The 18567-nt window shown below is 46.8% G+C and overlaps 1 protein-coding gene across 3 annotated transcripts in view; it reads left to right on the plus strand.

The window, feature by feature from the left end:
- Positions 1 to 18567, plus strand: part of LMBR1 (limb development membrane protein 1) — a 135937-nt gene that overhangs the window by 60077 nt on the left and 57293 nt on the right. For all 3 annotated transcript variants that reach the window (XM_018046643.1, XM_018046644.1, XM_013963627.2), the window contains exons 6-8: positions 15974 to 16100; positions 16597 to 16665; positions 17448 to 17512. In XM_018046643.1, the coding sequence (XP_017902132.1) occupies positions 15974 to 16100; positions 16597 to 16665; positions 17448 to 17512 (261 nt within the window). The remainder of the gene's footprint in view (positions 1 to 15973; positions 16101 to 16596; positions 16666 to 17447; positions 17513 to 18567) is intronic.

Below are 18567 nucleotides of genomic sequence, written 5' to 3' on the forward strand. Positions count from 1 at the left end.
CAGGACACAGGGTCCTGAGAGGCCTCACCCAGTCACTCTCAGACCCAGCGTCACCAGAGGCAGGAGGTGGTAGAGGAAGAAGCAACAGGACAAGAGGTTTGTGTGTTAAACACGAGCAGGGACCCAGAAGGTGACCAGACAACTGGGAAAAGTCAGCATTGTGAGAGGTACCAAATTCGATGTACTGCTCGGAGTTGATAGACAAAAAGAAGATTTCACAGAGATTTGAAAAGATTTGATGTAGCAGTTTAGACTTGTCTTGGCAGAGGGAATTAAGATGCCTTGTTCTCAGTATTGCCAGAAATGAAAGTTGTGTTAAGTCATTCTGATTAAAAAAAAAGTTGAGACAGTTTCCAGGATGTTTCTTCAGACTTTAAAAAATGGATAACTGCAGTTGCAGCAAATTTGTCCAGCGATCTGAAGATGGAACATGCACAGTTGTATTTTATGGAACTAGTATGATCTTGATGCCGAAAGCAGACACGGTTAGTGTGAGAAAGGAACATTATAGCCATTCTTATTCATGAATTCTTATGAATCAGGAAATAGTAAGCTGAATCCAACTATGCACACAACAGATCATCATTCAAACAAATTATTTCAGCTATCAAGGTTGGTTTAACACTGGAAAGTCTGTGACTGTAATTCCTATTAGGAGAGTAAATGAGAGAAAAGACTCAAGTGAGCACCTCAGAAGAGACACAGAGCACATCCGTGAAACGGGTGACCATGGCGGTTAGAAAGCAGACCAAGAGCTGTGGGAGCACTGCCGCCGCGTGGGCGTCTGCCCTGAGCCCGCCGCGGGCACTTCTGAGTAGTCAGGCGCTAGAAGCAGTCGCTTTATAGTCAGAGCCATCTCGAGTGCTTGTATTTCCAGTGACAGACAGCGCTGTAGGAGAGTTCTTTACCAGCCACAGTTAGGCCAGAAAAGGAAGAACTGACAGGAACAAGCGAAACGGTCTGGATTAACAGATGACGTTGTCTTTTGAAAAATCTTGTAGAATCTAAAGATAAATTATAAATCAAATAAGAGAATTTAGCAAGGAAGCTGGATGTAGCATTAATACAGAAAAATCAATAAAAACAACAAACAGAAAATCTAATTACAGATATCTTTTCTATAGCAAGACAACTAAGGTATATTGAAATAAACCCAACAAATGAGTTTTTAAAACTTACTGAAATAATATACGGAAAGAAAAAATCATATTGAAAGATGTTAAAGACCTAGGTAAATGGGTAGCTTTTTTATGTTTATGAATTTCTTTATATGATAACAATACCAGTTTTCAGGTTTTTTTAGAGTCAATACAACTCTGCTAAAAATTTTAAGGTTATCTTATAGCATGTGACAAGGAGATAGTATAATTCTATGGAAGGCAGAGAACCAAGAATAGCCAAAACAGTTTTGAAGAACACAGTGATGGATCTCACTCTATCAGATCCTTAAAAAGGAACAAAAGACTTAAATAGACACTGCTTTGAAGAAGACGTACAAGTGGCCAGTAAGCTCAGGAGCAGACCCTGATATCACTAGGTGTTGCTGCTGCTGCTGCTAAGTCACTTCTGTCGTGTCCGACTCTGTGCGACCCCATAGACAGCAGCCCACCAGGCTCCCCCGTCCCTGAGATTCTCCAGGCAAGAACACTGGAGTGGGTTGCCATTTCCTTCTCCAGTGCATGAAAGGGAAAAGAGAAGGGGAAGTCGCTCAGTTGTGTCCGACTCTTCATGACCCCATAGACTGCAGCCTGCCAGGCTCCTCCGCCCATGGGATTTCCCAGGCAAGAGTACTGGAGTGGGGATGGAAATCAAAACCACAGGGAGATCCTTCTCCACACCCATTTGGCTACTAGGGGAAAAAAAAAAACAACAAAAAACTAACAAGTATTGGTGAGGATATTGAGGAACTGAAACTCTTGTACACTGTCAGTCAGACTATAAAATGATAATAGCCACTGTGGAAAATAGTATAGTGGTTGTTTAAAAAATTAAAAATATGATTATAATATGATCCAGATATTCCAGGTTTGGGTATGTACACAAAAGAATTGAAAGCAAGGACTCCACAGATAAATATATACACCATTTTCATGGAAGGGTTATTTATAATAGACAACCAAACTTGGAAACAGCCCCAGTATCCATCAGTGGATTAATAGATAAATTGTGGTTTGTGCATACAGTGGAATATTATTAGCTTTAACAAGGAAGGAGATTCTGACATGTTACAACACAGATAAACCTTGAGAGCATTATGCTGAGTGAAATAAAATCAGATACAACAAGACAAATACTGTTAGGATCTCACTTATATGAGCAGCCTAGTGTGGTCAGATTCATAGAGACGTAAAGTAGATGGAGGGTGGGCTGGGGTCAGATGGAGAGTGTTGAATGAGTGCAGAGTTTGAGCGTATAAGAAGCTCTGGAGATGGATGGTGGTGATGGTTGCATGACTCTGTGAATGTACTTAATGTCACAGAACTGTACGCTTAAAAATGGTTAAAATGGTAAATTTTATGTTACACATTGTTGTTCAGTTGCTCAGTTGTGTCCGACTCTTTGCAGCCGCATGGACTGCAGCACGCGAAGGCTTCCCTGTCCACCATCTCCCAGAGCTTACTCACACTCACGTCCATTGAGTCGGTGATGCCATCCAACCACCTCATCCTCTCTATCCCCTTCTCCTCCTGCCCTCAGTCTTCCCCAGCATCAGGGTCTTTTCAAAAGAGTCAGCTCTTCGCATCAGATAGCCAAAGTGGAGTTTCAACTTCAGCATCATTCCCTCCAATGAAGATTCAGGACAGATTTCCTTAAGGATTGACTGGCTTGATCTCCTTGCAGTCCAGGGGACTCTCCAGAGTCTTCTCTAGCACCGCAGTCCAGAAGCGTCCATTCTTCTGCGCTCAGCTTTCCTTATAGTCCCGCTGTCACATCCGTACATGACCACTGGAGAAACCGTAGCTTTGAGTATGCGAACCTTTGTCGGCAGAATAATGTCTCTGCTTTTTAGTATGCTGTCTAGGTTGGTCATAGCTTTTCTTCTAAGGAGTAAGCATCTTTTAATTTCATGGCTGTAGTCACCATCTGCAGTGATTTTGGAGCCCAAGAAAATAAAGTCTGTCACTGTTCCCACTGTTTCCCCATCTATTTCCCATGAAGTGATGGGACCAGAAGCCATGATCTTTGTTTTCTGAATGTTGAGCTTTAAGCCAGCTTTTTCACTTTCACTTTCATCAAGCGGCCCCTTAGTTCCTCCTCACTTTCTGCCGTAGGGTGGTGTCATCTGCATGTCGGAGGTTATTGATACTTCTCCCGGCAGTCGTGATTCCAGCTTGTGCTTCCTCCAGCCCAGCATCTTGCATGATGTACTTTTCATATCAGTTACATGAATAAGCAGCCTTGACGCACTCCTTTTCCAATTTGGAACCAGTCCGTTGTTCCATGTCTGGTTCTAACTGTTGCTTCTTGACCTGCAGGTTTCGCAGGAGGCAGGTACAGTGGTGTGGTATTCCCATCTCTTTAATAATTTTCCACAGTCTGTTGTGATCCACGCAGTCAGAGGCTTTGGTGTGTTCTGTGAAGCGGAAGTGATGCTTCGCTAGGATTCTCTTGCTTTTCCTGTGATCCAGTGGATGTTGTGGCACTGTGATCTCCGGTTTCTCTGCCTTTCCAAAGAAAGTAAGTGACGAGCACAGCAGCTCAGGTGGGGTTACCAGGTTGGCGCTGCAGGTGTGTATGGCAGAGGGCTGCACAGGCGCACAGTGGTTGTGGTGATGCTCCTTTAGGTTGGGTGGATATCCGAAGGCATTTAATAGACATACCTACACCATGTGCAGATTGACAGCCCTGGAGATACTGTGGATTTGTTTCCAGACCACCACAAGAGAATAACTGTTGCAGGAAAGTGAGTCACATGAGCTTCTGGCTTCCCAGCACATGTGAAAGCTATGGTTACACCATACTGCAGCCTATTACATGCGCAATAGCATTGTGTCTGAGTGTACGTAGTTTAATTTAAAAACACCTCATTGCTAAAAAGATGCTAGTCATCGTCTGAGTCTTTAGTGAGTCAGTATCTTTGCTGCTGGAGGGTCTTGCCTTGATGCTGGCTGCTGATCAGGGGGACGTTGCCGAAGGAGGGTGGCTGTGGCAGTTTCTTAAAATAAGTTGGCCATGGTTGCCACCTTAAGTGACTCTTCCTTTCTCTGCAGCATGAATGCTGTTCGATGCCATTTGACCCGTAGAGCTGATTCTAGAACTGGACTCAGGCCTCGCAGACCTTGCTGCTGCCTCCTTACCTAAGTTTGTGTGACTCTCTGAATCGCTTGCTGTCATCTCAGCAGTCTTCACAGTGTCTTTACCAGGAAGGGATTCCATCTCAAGAAACCATTTTCTCTGCTCGTGCCTAAGAGGCAGTGCTTTTCTGTGAAAGTTAATCATGAGGCCGCGCTACTTCAGTCACACCCTTACCCCACTGCTAGTGCTGGTTCTGTTGCTGTCTCCACTGCATCTGCCCTTGCTTCCTCCACTAAAGCCTTGAGCCCCTCAGAGCCATCCGTGAAGGTCAGAACCAGCCTCTCCCAGTCTCCTGTTAATATTGGTCTTTTGACCTCTTCCCAATGTTCTTAATGGCATTTAGAATGGTGAGTCCTTTCCAGAGGATTTTCAAATAGCTTTGCCCAGATCATCAGAGGAGTCATTGTCTATGGCAGCCAAAGCTTTACAGAGTGTATTTCTTAAATAACAAGGGTTGAAAGTCACAATTACTCCTTGACCTGTGGGCTGCAGGATGGACGTCATGTTCGCAGGCGTGAAAACAGCTGGAATCTCTTTGTACGTCTCACCTGGAGCCCTTAGGTGACCAGGCACGTTGTCAATGAGCAGTGATTCTTTAAAGGAATCCTCCCTGGTGGCTCAGAGGGTAAAGCGTCTGCCTGCAATGTGGGAGACCCAGGTTCGATCCGTGGGTCGGGAAGATCCCCTGGAGAAGGAAGTGGCAACCCACTCTAGTATTCTTGCCTGAAGAATCCCATGGACGGAGGAGCCTGGTAGGCTACAGTCCACGGGATTGCAAAGAGCTGGACACGACTGACTGACTTCACTTTCACTTTGATCTGAGCAGTAGGTCTCAGCAGTGGCTTAAAACGCTCAGTAAAGCATGTTGCCGACAGGGGTGCCGTCACCCAGGCTTTGTCCATTCACAGAGCACGGGCAGAGAGGTTTAGCGTCATTCTCAAGGGCCTAGGACTTTCAGATGCTCAGTGAGCACTGCCTTCAACTTAGTCATCACCGGCATTAAGAGAGCCAGCCTGTCCTTTGAAGCTTCGAAGCCAGGCCTTGACTTCTCTCTAGTTTGTAAGTCCTAGTTCAGTGCCCTGAGGGTAGCTTTCTGTGCTTTCTGGGAATTCCTGGTGCTTTTTGTGTAAGTACCCTTCCTGCCACAAAAGCCATAGGACACTGTTACCTGAATTATCACGTGGAGTTGCTTTCATATTATAGTGTGTCCGTTAGCATCTTATACATTTTACTGTACTAATGTGATACAATGGTAAACCTAATGATCCTTCTTTCAGTTTGTTTGTATTGAAACTTGTGCCTGGGTGTTTTATGAAAGGACTAGTGAGGTAATGGCTACAATGTTCTGTTAAAGGACTGAGCATTTGCTCAGCATGAAATGGAATTGAAAAATTGGTATTCTGGTAAAAGAAGCTTTTGTGTATTTTGCTTTAGTTTCTTTACTAAAATTATAGATTGCCTAAAACTGTTAGTGTGTTTTAAGCCTTCTCCCCCTATCTTATCTTTCCATGTCAGTTTGTCTTTTAGGTCTTATTTCTGTCTTCTGTTGAGGGTAGAAAGCACAGGCTTCAAAAGCTGACAGACCTGAATTAAAGAGTTCTGACAGGCCTTGACCAGAGTGACCATAGGCTGATTATTTTGTTTTTTGGGTGTGAGCTTTCTCATTTATAATAAATTTGCCTTGATTTTGAATATTCAGTGATTACATGTAAAGCAACTACGTAGTAGGAGCTTTGCAAAAAGTTCCCTTCTTTCCTTTTCCGTCAAGTTTTACTAAAGAATTATTAGAACAGAGTTAGTATTAGAAACGATCGTTACTGGCCAACCGTTAGTTTATTTTGATGTGATCAAGTGTACTGAGAAATGTTTTTTTCCCCAATTTAGAGTTATATTTAAACATTTTGATGGAAAGTCCCTGCAGTCTTTTTACAATTCAGTTCTTTCATTTACATGTTGGAAATTCACTGTATCTATTTATTTTACTTGCAATCTGGAGGATTTTGTTTGTTTAAAATCCCGAGAATTTCTGCCCATTAATTTAAATCTAGTGAACAACTTAGTTCAATGAACTGGCAGTGTTGGTGTTATTATTTTAACTTACCCTAAAATGCTTCCTTTTTGTCAAGTCTCAATACCTTGAGTCTTAGCATTTTCAATTTTCCTACTGTATGACTATATTAAATAAATATGTATATATATAATAAACTGCAGAAAATACTAACATTAAAAAGCATTTCATTCTAGAGTTTTAACAGTGCTTTCCATAAAGCTATTTTCTTTGACTTGGGACCAAAACTCTTTTTGTCTCTCCTTTTAATGATTACTTTGGGAGCAAAGGGGGAAATATTTGACTCTCTAGGGATGCTTGTTTGTAGTTTTTTCATGGTTGAAAATAATTAATACCTGCCTTTATTTTCTGTTCTTTATTAGTACTTCTATCGATCTTACCCAGACGACTGCGTGTATGCTTGGTGCTGTCTTGATGTCATGCTGAGCAAACCTTATCTTAATGTTACTAAGAGACCCTTTTTGTTAAATGGAAACAATGGCTTGATATTTGTTTTAAATGTTCTGTGAATGTAGAAATTTTCCCAGGCGTTTCTGTTGGGTGGAGACATAGTATATGAAGTGGTGTTTACATACCTTCCACGAGGTCAAGATGTCCATGCGGAGTCTTGTCTAAATGCTCATCACCATAGAGACATGCCAGCTCACTGGCAGAGCCTTTGCAAACGCATCGCGGTTCCCACTTCACTGCTGCTCAGTGCAGAGCATTTAAGGTGCAGTTGGCCAGCACCAAAATTGGGTGTTCAGTCTTTACTAGCCTGTTTACTCTAATTTGAACTGCTAAATGTTGAGCTGATTGTAATTTCCAGAATAAAACTGGTATGAAACTAAAGTAATTAAGTATATAGCTTACTTTTCTTAAAAACAATGTTTCCTTGGCAGAAAGAAAGTAGTTTGTTTTGAAGTTTTATTTTTTTTTACTAATACACTGAGTGCTTATTATACTATGATTTCAATAGAAGGGATGGTGTTTTATGAAGGTAACTAAGGTTTATGTTTTTGGGGGCTGGGTTAGACAAGTGTTTATAAAGATGTTATAAAGTTCATGAAATCCTAGTACTGTATGGCATGGTACAACATTCAGAATTCTGTGAGCAAGTGTTACTGTTGATGGTGAGTAGTCCTGTGATCTCATGTTTTGGAGACGTTTCTCACTGTCTAGGATGAACAGTGGGAGCCTGCTCCCGCTCTGACAGTGTCTGCCACTTTGTCGATTGCAGGATGCTTCAGTCCCTTATGCTGACATCTGGCACGTCTTTTAGCTCAGCTTATGCAAGAATGAAGTTGATAGGGACCTTCCCCTGGGGGCGTCCGAGCCCCTGATTCTGACTCCTAATGGAAAGATGAGCAGTAGGCCTAGTTTTTTGCTTATATGCTGTCTTGCTGGTGATTAATGGTAGTGATAAAAGCTCTCACAATGCTTTTCATTTCTTTGTAAACAGAGCCACACACAAAAGTTTAAAAAACTCCACACTACATGCCACAAAGCCTGTACTCTTTAGGCTTTGCAGTATTTTAGTGTTCTAAAGAAAGGCAATGATCACAGTTGTGTATTTTTGAGACATGAGCCAGTCGATGCTAAATGAACAAATGAAGTCTGATTATTTATAGTCTCTTCACCCTTTTTCTCTCTCTTCTGATTTTGTTGAAGGTGGAAAATCTGCCACATTGCATTTAATGAACAGATTTGTTATGCTTTTCTGTTGGTTTTGCTAAAGCTCATAAATGTGATACTTAATTGATTTCATATTGGGCTGATTTTGTCCCATTTAATCATGAAAAGGGAATAGAATTAACAAAAGGAAAACAGGCATCCTCGCCTCACAGTGGAGCGGGTCATTGTGACAGTTATTTCTGATGACGTCCGTCATCTTCAGTGTTTCATAAGCAAGTATACCCATACTCTGTAATTGCAGTGACTTGCTCTGTGGCAGCCTTTTCTGAAATTCTTGATTCACTCTTTTTAAAAAACTTAGATTAATAACTGAGAATGAGAAAAATTCCTTTTTATGCGTTGTTGCTTTCAGAAGAACTGGTGATCAGTTTGAAGTGAATTTTTGAAGAGTGCATGTGCTTTGAATGCAGAGGTGTGTCTGGTTAGATGTTTCTTATTTGGCTGCTTAAGCGTGTGAGTGTGCATGTCAGACGTTTCTTCTTGATTTTATTAATAAAGTTATAATAGAAAAAGCATCCTCTTGGAATGATACAGCTTGTTTCATTTAAGAAGAACTTTCACATATAGTTGTTAATCTCAGAGAGATTTGTCCAGAGAATTTTATATCAAGGTTTAATTTAGGAAAATGGCCAGAAAGTACTTGAGAGTACAGAGTGCGCTAAACATGAGATTCTGTCAGAAGCAGGCTGCCAGCAGTCTCTCTGACCTGTGTGGTAACCAGTAGCCGTGTGCGGCTATATGACTCTAAGGTAACGAAACGTCACTAAAGTTAAACACCAGCTCTCCAGTCCCCAGAGCTGCATTCTGCTGTTCTGGGGCTCTGTGCACACGCGGTGGCTGGCGTGGAGCAGCGCACCTCCGCGACCACAGAGAGAGCTGTCGGGCAGTGCTGTGCCGTGCTGGCTAGCCATGAACGGGTCGTGTGTATCGCTAGTTATCTTGCACACTCTTTAAACAGCAGAAGGAGGAGTGAGGCCCAGCTTCAGGGACGTGCCTGCGCAGGCCCTCAGGTGGAGAGTGGCGCTGAGGAGGCTCGGGCCTTGCTGTCTGTTGTCACGGCAATGCATCTGTTTCCCAGGCTAGCAAGCTGTGCGTGCGCACGGAGTGATCAGACTTGCATTCTGAGATGGCACACACTCCCACGCGAGATAGGCGGCAGGTCAGGGAGAGAGAGGAGTGTGGGTGTAGCTAGGAGGCTGGGTGCCATCCAGACAGACGCTGCGGCAGTGGCAAGAGGTGGGTGGGTCTGAGCTGTGATTACACGGAGGGGCCGAAAGGGGTTGGTGCTGGACTGGCCCGGCGTCCAGGTGTGTGTGTGAGTGTGGGGAGGGGTGGGGTGCAGCAGGAAGGAAGTGGCACGGGAGAGTCGAGTGTGTGAGTGTCGTGGGGTGGGGTGGGGTGCGGTGCAGCAGGAAGGAAGTGGCACGGGAGAATCGAGTGTGTGTGTGTGGTGTGGTGGGGTGGGGTGGGGTGCAGCAGGAAGGAAGTGGCACGGGAGAGTCGAGTGTGTGAGTGTGTGTGGTGGGGTGGGGTGGGGTGCAGCAGGAAGGAAGTGGCACGGGAGAATCGAGTGTGTGAGTGTCGTGTGGTGGGGTGGGGTGGGGTGGGGTGGGGTGCAGCAGGAAGGAAGTGGCACGGGAGAGTCGAGTGTGTGTGTGTGGTGTGGTGGGGTGGGGTGGGGTGGGGTGGGGTGCAGCAGGAAGGAAGTGATATGGAAGAATTGAGTGTGTGTGTGTCGTGGGGTGGGGTGGGGTGGGGTGCAGCAGGAAGGAAGTGACACGGGAGAATCGAGTGTGTGTGTGTCGTGGGGTGGGGTGGGGTGGGGTGCAGCAGGAAGGAAGTGGCACGGGAGAGTCGAGTGTGTGGTGTGGTGGGGTGGGGTGGGGTGCAGCAGGAAGGAAGTGGCACGGGAGAGTCGAGTGTGTGTGTGTGTGTGTGTGTGTGGTGGGGTGGGGTGGGGTGGGGTGGGGTGGGGTGGGGTGGGGTGGGGTGCAGCAGGAAGGAAGTGGCACGGGAGAATCGAGTGTGTGTGTGTCGTGGGGTGGGGTGGGGTGGGGTGGGGTGGGGTGGGGTGGGGTGCAGCAGGAAGGAAGTGGCACGGGAGAATCGAGTGTGTGAGTGTGTGTGTTGGGGTGGGGTGGGGTGCAGCAGGAAGGAAGTGGCACGGGAGAATCGAGTGTGTGAGTGTGTGTGTTGGGGTGGGGTGGGGTGCAGCAGGAAGGAAGTGATATGGAAGAATTGAGTGTGTGTGTGTGGTGTGGTGGGGTGGGGTGGGGTGCAGCAGGAAGGAAGTGGCACGGGAGAATCGAGTGTGTGAGTGTGTGTGTTGGGGTGGGGTGGGGTGCAGCAGGAAGGAAGTGATATGGAAGAATTGAGTGTGTGTGTGTGGTGTGGTGGGGTGGGGTGGGGTGCAGGAGGAAGGAAGTGGCACGGGAGAATCGAGTGTGTGAGTGTGTGTGTTGGGGTGGGGTGGGGTGCAGCAGGAAGGAAGTGATATGGAAGAATTGAGTGTGTGTGTGTGGTGTGGTGGGGTGGGGTGGGGTGCAGGAGGAAGGAAGTGGCACGGGAGAATCGAGTGTGTGAGTGTGTGTGTTGGGGTGGGGTGGGGTGCAGCAGGAAGGAAGTGATATGGAAGAATTGAGTGTGTGTGTGTGGTGTGGTGGGGTGGGGTGGGGTGCAGGAGGAAGGAAGTGGCACGGGAGAATCGAGTGTGTGAGTGTGTGTGTTGGGGTGGGGTGGGGTGCAGCAGGAAGGAAGTGATATGGAAGAATTGAGTGTGTGTGTGTCGTGTGGTGGGGTGGGGTGGGGTGGGGTGCAGCAGGAAGGAAGTGACGCGGGAGAATCGAGTGTGTGTGTGTGGTGGGGTGGGGTGGGGTGGGGTGGGGTGCAGGAGGAAGGAAGTGACACGGGAGAATCGAGTATATGTGAGTGAGTGAGTGTGTGTGTGTGTGTGTGTGTGTGTGTTGGGGAGGGGTGGGGTACAGCAGGAAGGAAGTGACACGGAAGAATCAAGTGTGTGTGTGTGGGGGGGGGAGGGGTGGGGTAGGGTGCAACAGGAAGGAGGTGATACAGATGTTTCCAGAGTGTCTGGCAAAAACAACAAAGTGGATAGCGGTGCCGTTTATTGAGGCATGTGACACTGAGTAGGAGCAGGGTTAGGGGATAAAGTGATGAGTTTGATTTTCGGGTTCAGTTGAAAGTTGCTGTGAGGTATCTAAGGTGAGGTGGTGGTTAAGATTATGGACCTTGGCCTCTGTGGTGTGATTTGGACTAAAGGTATAAACTTGAGGTTTGTTGGCCACGTGAGGAGGCAAGATCCTCCAGGAGAGAAGGGAGCAGTCTGTCTGGGGGAGCACCTTCACAAGTATGGGCCGAGGAGCCACAGGGGCTGGTACGCAGAGATTGACAAGCCCCTCAGTAAATCTGCGCATGTCAGTGTTTGAGAAGCCCTGATACCGCTTGTGAAAGGCTGAACACTGAAGACTGGGCCATCAGAGAAAAGGGTCTGAGATACTTCCCTTTACAGAATGGAAGACGTAGGGATGGAGACAGCAGCGAAGGCCAAGGAGTGGGGAGCTGAGGGCCGTGCAGGTCGCCAGCTGGCTCTCCCTAAGGGTCAGTAAGGTCAGCTGTCACGGAAGGACACAGGGCGTGAGGCTAGGACCAAGGCCAAGAAGACGTTTGCATGTGTCTGAGGGAATTAGTAGCTACAGATCACCATGAGGATTGCCGGATGACATTGGAGTCCCACTGTGAAGGGTAGCGTCAAAAATTTCTCTTGATTCTGTAAATTTCTTGAACAACCCTGTAGCTTCCAGGTGGAATTAAACTGGTCTGGTGGAAGTTAAAGCCAGGAATACTAGAACATTACTGATACTGAATTATCACTAAAAGGTGCTAGTTTACTGTGGGGTTTAGACCAGTGAAAGCAAGATTGGTTGGAGGGCTTGGGAGGCTCAGAGGAGGGGGGAGGATGAGGAGGAAGACCCAGAGCTAGGCTAGAGGGTGGAGAGATCGCAGGAGACGAGGAGGTCCTGGACTGAGGGGGCAGCTGCCCCGGGCCCGAGAGATGAGGGGTCCGGTTAGATGCCTGGGCAGCCACAGAATGGAGACAGGGCTTGGTGTGAGCTCCTCGGGTCCTTCGGTGGCTGGGGATGTGCTCAGAAGCTCTGCTGAGCTGGGTGTTCACATAGCGAGGAAGTCGGTCTGGTTTCTTCTAGGTTGTACGTGGTAGACAGGAAAAGAGGAGCGTGCTGATCGAGAAGCACGAGTGATAGGTGAGTCCCAAGCCTTGGAGACTCCAGACGCAGAGGCAGCAGTGTGAGGCATGACACCAGGCTGCGCTCCGCACGCCGCACACGTCCACGCCTGTGGGCCTGGTAGCCACCCGGGAGGCAGGGGCGTCTGTAGCAAACTCATGCTGCAGGCAGGAAGCTGAGGCACAGCGGGCTTCAGGCGCTTGGCCGAGGTCACACAGCGGGCCAGGCATGGAAACAGGAGTTGGGCTCAGCGGTCTGCTACTCGGGTTGGGGCTCTTAACAAGCCTGTTCTACTGTCTGTCTCATAAACCAAACTTGGATATTTTAAAAAAGTTATTCTTTTGGGTTCCAGACTCTTGGACATTTATTATTTTAAGAAAATATTGAAAATTAAAGAGAACGTTAGTCTGTTCTCCTGCATCTTAAGTCATACATGTCCACTCTAAAAATGTTGGAAAAATATGACAGGGCGCCAGGCGTGCAGAAAAGTAGTTCCCTGTAGCCGTGGTATGTGCAGGACGTTCCTGTCAGCCGGCCTGGCAGGGCTTGCTCTTGGGTCATGAGAAGACCCCTTCCTGCTCCGCTCAGGGGAGAAGGAGCTGTACGGGCCAGGGGTCAGCCCCCTTGTGTGCCAGCTGGTGGGCCAGGGTGAGGGGCCCTTACTTCTGCCTGTCTGAGGCCTGGGTGAGAGGGTTCATGGCTCGATCCTGGCCCTGAACCCAAACGTGTGGGCCCTTGTCTGTTCCTCCCAGAAAGCTGCCCAAAGCTGTCTGAAACTGCCGGGATCTGAGACATTACGGTACCTCCAAGGCGATAGGTTCGTTGGCCAGCTTCACAGACACTGGCTGCAGACCCAGACTCCTGGTCTGACGCAGGGGCCTTCATGCCTCAGCCTGCAAGTGTAGCAGCCCGCTCTTCCTGCTAGCTCCCCAGGCCCCGGGCCCCACAGGGGCGACGCGGCCCCGTGGGAGCTGTTCCCGCAGAGGGCTTGTGTCGCAGCCGCAGAGCCCTGCGCCAAGGGGATGCTGCAGCACACCTGTGTGGCTTCTGCTCTGTGGGGCGACCTCTTCTTTGACGCTGTAAAGGAGGCAGACGTGCCTCTGCTGCAGAGACGGTGTCTGTGTCTTCCCAGGCTGTCCGCTCTGCAGCTATCCTTGAAAAGATGGTGCAGAATGAGAACTGCCCACCTCTGCTGGTGAGATGCTCAGACGTGGGAGAGAACCATGGAGCATCGCCTCCAACACAGAGGAACAGATGTGATGAGAGCAGATTGAGTTGCTAAGAAGCAGTTCTTACCATGGGCTTCCCCAGTGGCTCAGCTGCTGTAAGGACCCACCTGCCAGGTGCAGGAGGTTCAGGAGACTCTGGTTGGATCCCTGGGTCGGGAAGGTCTCCTAGAGAAGGGAATGGCGCCCACCCCAGTGTTCTTGGCTGGGAAATCCCATGGGCAGAGGAGCCTGGTGGGCTGCAGTCCATGGGGTCGCGAGAGTTAGACACGACTGAGCGACTAAATCACCACCAGTTCTTACCAAAATGTCAGAAGTCTGTAAGTCTTACTGGTGACTGGTTCCCCAAATTTATTATCATTATAGCACTCACTGTAACGTACTGTTACATTATTGTAATTGCTGGGTATAATTGTAACATATTATTGTAGTAAAATGCCCTGTTTTTGGACATCAAGTCTCATAGTTCTGAGTAACACTGCTCTTTAGCTCATGTATGATGACGCTTCAGACACGTGTGACGTGTTCTGTGAGCTCAGGTGCTCCTGTGGGCTAGTTGGAGGCTGGCAGGATGTGGGCTGCAGCGGCTTCCCTTGTGGCTCAGACGGTAAAGCGTCTGCCTACAATGTGGGAGACCCGGGTTCGATCCCTGGGTCAGAAAGTTCCCCTGGAGTAGGAAATGGCAACCCACTCCAGTATTCTTGCCTGGAGAATCCCATAGACAGAGGAGCCCGGTTGGCTAGAGTCCCTGGGGTCGCAGAGAGTCGGACACAACTGAGCAACTTCACTTCACTTCAGAGGCAGGAAGAGATGAAGCTGAGATTGTAATACATACACTCCAGAGCCTACTCTTTTAATCTGTTTTATTTATAGACTTTCAGATCATATTTAAGGTGTAATTAAAAAATTCTTGCTTAGAGGAAGAGGGGGAGAAAGAAATCAGTGCTAAAAGGTAGTGGTCGTGTTTTGGTATCCTCAGTGGTTTGAAGGTTGTGAAGTGTGGGTTCAGAGAGTTCTTCAGCAAAGTGGAAGTATGTCTTTTAGTAGTTTGTTTTGTGACTGTTCTTGTTTCCTCTCACTTGAGTCATAGCTACTGTGAGAGCTAATGTGTTAAGCCAGATGCAGGTTGCCATCACTCTGGTTCCCCAGCCTCCCTTGCCTTGAGCACGTAAGGGGCACTGACTCTTAACTTTGAAGAAGTGAAGTGAAGTGAAAGTCACTCAGTCATGTCCGACTCTTTGCAACCCCGTGGACTATACAGTCCATGGAATTCTCCAGGCCAGACTACTGGAGTGGGTAGCCTTTCCCTTCATCAGAGAATCTTCCCAACCCGGAGACTGAACCCAGGTCTCCCGCATTGCAGGCGGATTCTTTACCAGAAATGTTCTCACCTACGAGGGGCCATCCTGTGGTAAGGTAAGTCTGAGTCATCACTTCAGGCTGTGAACGCTTGGCCGTGGCTTTAGGACATTTCCTTTCTTACTGAATTTGCGGAGCAACCTGTTTCTGTAAATCAGAAATTAGAAAGTAACATTTAGAGCAAAATGGAAATAAGTCCATATTTAGATTTTATGTATATAGCTCATATCTTTAGACTTTTTAATATGAAAGGAAATATTATGTGATTTGAGAAGCATGGATATACTTACAATTTTGTTATGTTACAGTATGAAAGAACAATATGAATATCTGCATTTAAGTGCAGACCCGGTCATCTGGTGGCTTCCTAAGAATATGAGAAAGGTTTCTTTTTTGCCCAGTCCCCTAGATTTCAAATTTGAGTTGGCCTCTTGTTTGGCCCTGAGGTCGGAATTTGTTTTATACATTTAAAATTGCACACAGTGATTCTTTACTATATTCCATCCTGGTGGATTTAGTGAGAAATTCAATCTAATGTGGACAAAGGAGTGATGTTTAATTGATATAAATATTGATACCATCTGTCCCCATGGTTTCTGAGGCCGGGTCACCGTGAAGAGGCCTTCATCCGGCCGCTAGAGGGCGCTGGAGGCTGTGGGGAGCCGGCGGGATTCCTGCCTTCTCCAGTAGATGGCGCTCTGTGCTCTCACCAAGTTGGGTGTTCACAGAACTGCTGGGCAGTGTGCCTTAATTAGCCTTATAATCCCTTGATTAGAATCACAAATAAAAATTCGTTAATCTACTCTCGCCGGTGGAAACTGTTAGGAAAGTAATTAATTGTTTAAAATGGCTCTGCAAAATGTTTTTTTAAAGAATTTTTTGGGTACTTTCTTCAAAGATTAATGGTGTTTTACATAATTTTCAAAAGAAAGTCAGTCTGAACATTACAAACAGTAAGCAGTTAGTGTGTTTTGTCTTGCTGAGAAGTATAAATTTCCTCCCCTTCCAAAGAGTTTTTGTTTTCACATAGACAGAAGCCCAATTGTTCATGTGTTAAAATAAAAAAACTAAATCTTTATTGTATTTTTCAGGGAATCCGAGCCCGAATTTTAGAAACTCTGGTCATGCTCATCCTCCTGGCCTTGCTTATTCTCGGGATCGTGTGGGTAGCCTCAGCACTCATTGACAATGACGCTGCCAGCATGGAATCTTTATACGGTGCGGATTGACTTGTGTGCACCAGTTTCTCTGAGGGAGACCATGGTTTGGAATAGAATTTCACGTTCACTTTTTAAAACACTTTAATAATTCTTTGTATATTATTATGCAATAATCCTTGTATAGTTAATCCATAGTGTTAATTTACAGAATTAAGAAGTCTTTTGACATGTTTAAGGAAAGAAATGAATGTTTTTGTGTTTCTTGTATATAGAATGAGCAAGCAGCTTTTCAGACTTTTTTTTCCCCCCTTTGGTTAATTGGTTTCTGTTCTTAAAATTCCGTGGAGGCTTATTTTCTCCCTCTAAACAGGTTTTGCAAAAGAGTTATTTCCTGCTCTTCTGTTTTAGATCTTTTTATTGTACAGTTGAGAAATTACATGGCTTAGTGGACTGAAATGGGCAGTTACGATGTTTGCTGTGCATTAATCTACAGTCAGCCTATGTCTGAATGCACAGTATTTCAGGTGTACTAAAATATTTACATTTTTTAACAGATCTCTGGGAGTTCTACCTACCTTATTTATATTCCTGTATATCATTGATGGGATGCTTGTTACTTCTTTGTAAGTATTTTTCTGACATAATATTGATGTTAAAGCAGAGTTGTTCTGTGTTCTGGAAAATTATGGGCAAGTTTCCTGATGAGATTCTTTTAACAGCTTGGAGATTTTTTTTTTTTTTTTAAGTTGGCTCTTAACTTTTTTTGTATGTTCAAGATAAATTTTGATACACTGAAACCTTGAACCAATAAGATACCTTTGGTTTTCTCTAAAGAAAGCCTCTTGCAGGGAGTTGGAGAGAGAACGGGAGGGAGACAATCAGACCCGCTCCCCAGCTCTCCCTGCTGCCCCCGCCCCGGCCCCAGCACTGCCCTCTGTCTTTGAGCGGTAACTGTAAAATTCTGTGTGATGCATTTGTGGTCTTCTTTTCCTTCACACTCTGTTTCGTTGCACGTAAAGCGTCACGTCGCGTCCCAGCAGCGTTCAAAGCAGATGAGCGCAGGTAAAACGGCGTCGGCTTATGGGCGCCGCTCTCAGCTAGTCAGCTCTGACGCTTGAAATGCAGCCTGTTTCTGGCTGGTTTTCTTTGACTTCTTTGAAGGGAGCTGGACTCTGGCATCTCCTGCCCCTCCTTGGTCTTCACAAGTCTCCCTTAAGTGCAAGAGTGCCCACCCTCCGCGTGCCAGCCCCCAGAGCTTCTCTAGCGGTGATACTGAGGAGCCCGGACAGGCACGGAGAAAACCCCGCCTCGCGACGCGCGCCTCGGCGCGGCAGCGGCCCTCGAGCCGCTCGCCTCAGGCCCGCGGCCTCCCCTGACTCTGAAGGAAGCTCTCTCTGTTCCGCAGTGTGCACTCCGGTCGGCCTCTCCCGCATGTTCACTGTCATGGGGCAGCTGTTGGTGAAGCCAGCAGTGAGTATGTTGTCGTGAAGCGTCTTGTCCGTTAAATGAACACGCCCACACCTGAGCATCCCTCAGGCTCTAAACTAGCGTTCAGAAACAGAGAATACTTTTATATATTGGTGCCCCAATTGCTACTGTTTCGTTTCCATCTTTCTCATCTTTGGAAACCAAATTTGTTTTTGCTCTTGAAATGCAAAGTAGAGGCACACAGGTGAGAATGCTTCTAACAGATTTAAAGACAAAATGTACAGATATTTAGAGGTATTTTAAGTGTCCATTATCTTATATTTCATGGGGTCACAAAGAGTCAGACACAACTGAGCGACTGACCAGAACTGATCTAATATCAAATAGTAACTCTTTTATGTTTCAAAGTTTACTATCTATATTCTTTGAATTACAAAGCAGTTATTTCCTGAAAATTTGTCTGCATATTGTATCTTGATTAATTGAATTATACCTTCCCCTTTAATCTCAGAAATACTGTATATTCATTTAAGAATAATTCTCAGTTGATAGTAGTTTTGGTGATTTGTTCCTGAGTTGCTCTGGCTTCTGGGCCTCCCCAGTGGCCCAGCGGTAGAGAATCTGCCTGCAGTGCAGGAGACACAGGAGACGCAGGTTTGATCCCTGGGTTGGGAAGGTCCCCTGGAGGAGGGCATGGCAACTGACTCCAGTATTTTGTCAGTAAAATCCCATGGGCAGAGGAGCCCGGTGAGCTCCAGTCCATGGGGTCACAAAGCGTTGGATGTGACTGAGTGACTGGACACACGCACGCTTTGGCTTCCAGCTGCTGTGTCAAGTGTCTAACAATCTGGAATGATCCTCACCTGTGCCTAGAGAGTTTGTCACGCCCACCACTTTCGTGGCTCACCATTGCCTGCATATTCCCGTCTGAGCTGTGCACATGGAAGAAGGCCTTTCACACCGGCCCGCCCTGAGCTTACCTGGAGCCACCCCTCCCGCCGTGGCCTCCGCGGTGTCTGTGGTTCCGGTCAGCCTCGCAGCTGGGGTGCTACGCCCGAGCATGCTGGGCTCTCCCCTTTTCCGTCGCCACTGCCTCC

This window comes from Capra hircus, chromosome 4 (genome assembly GCF_001704415.2).
Source record: "Capra hircus breed San Clemente chromosome 4, ASM170441v1, whole genome shotgun sequence".
NCBI classification, from domain to species: Eukaryota; Metazoa; Chordata; class Mammalia; order Artiodactyla; family Bovidae; genus Capra; species Capra hircus.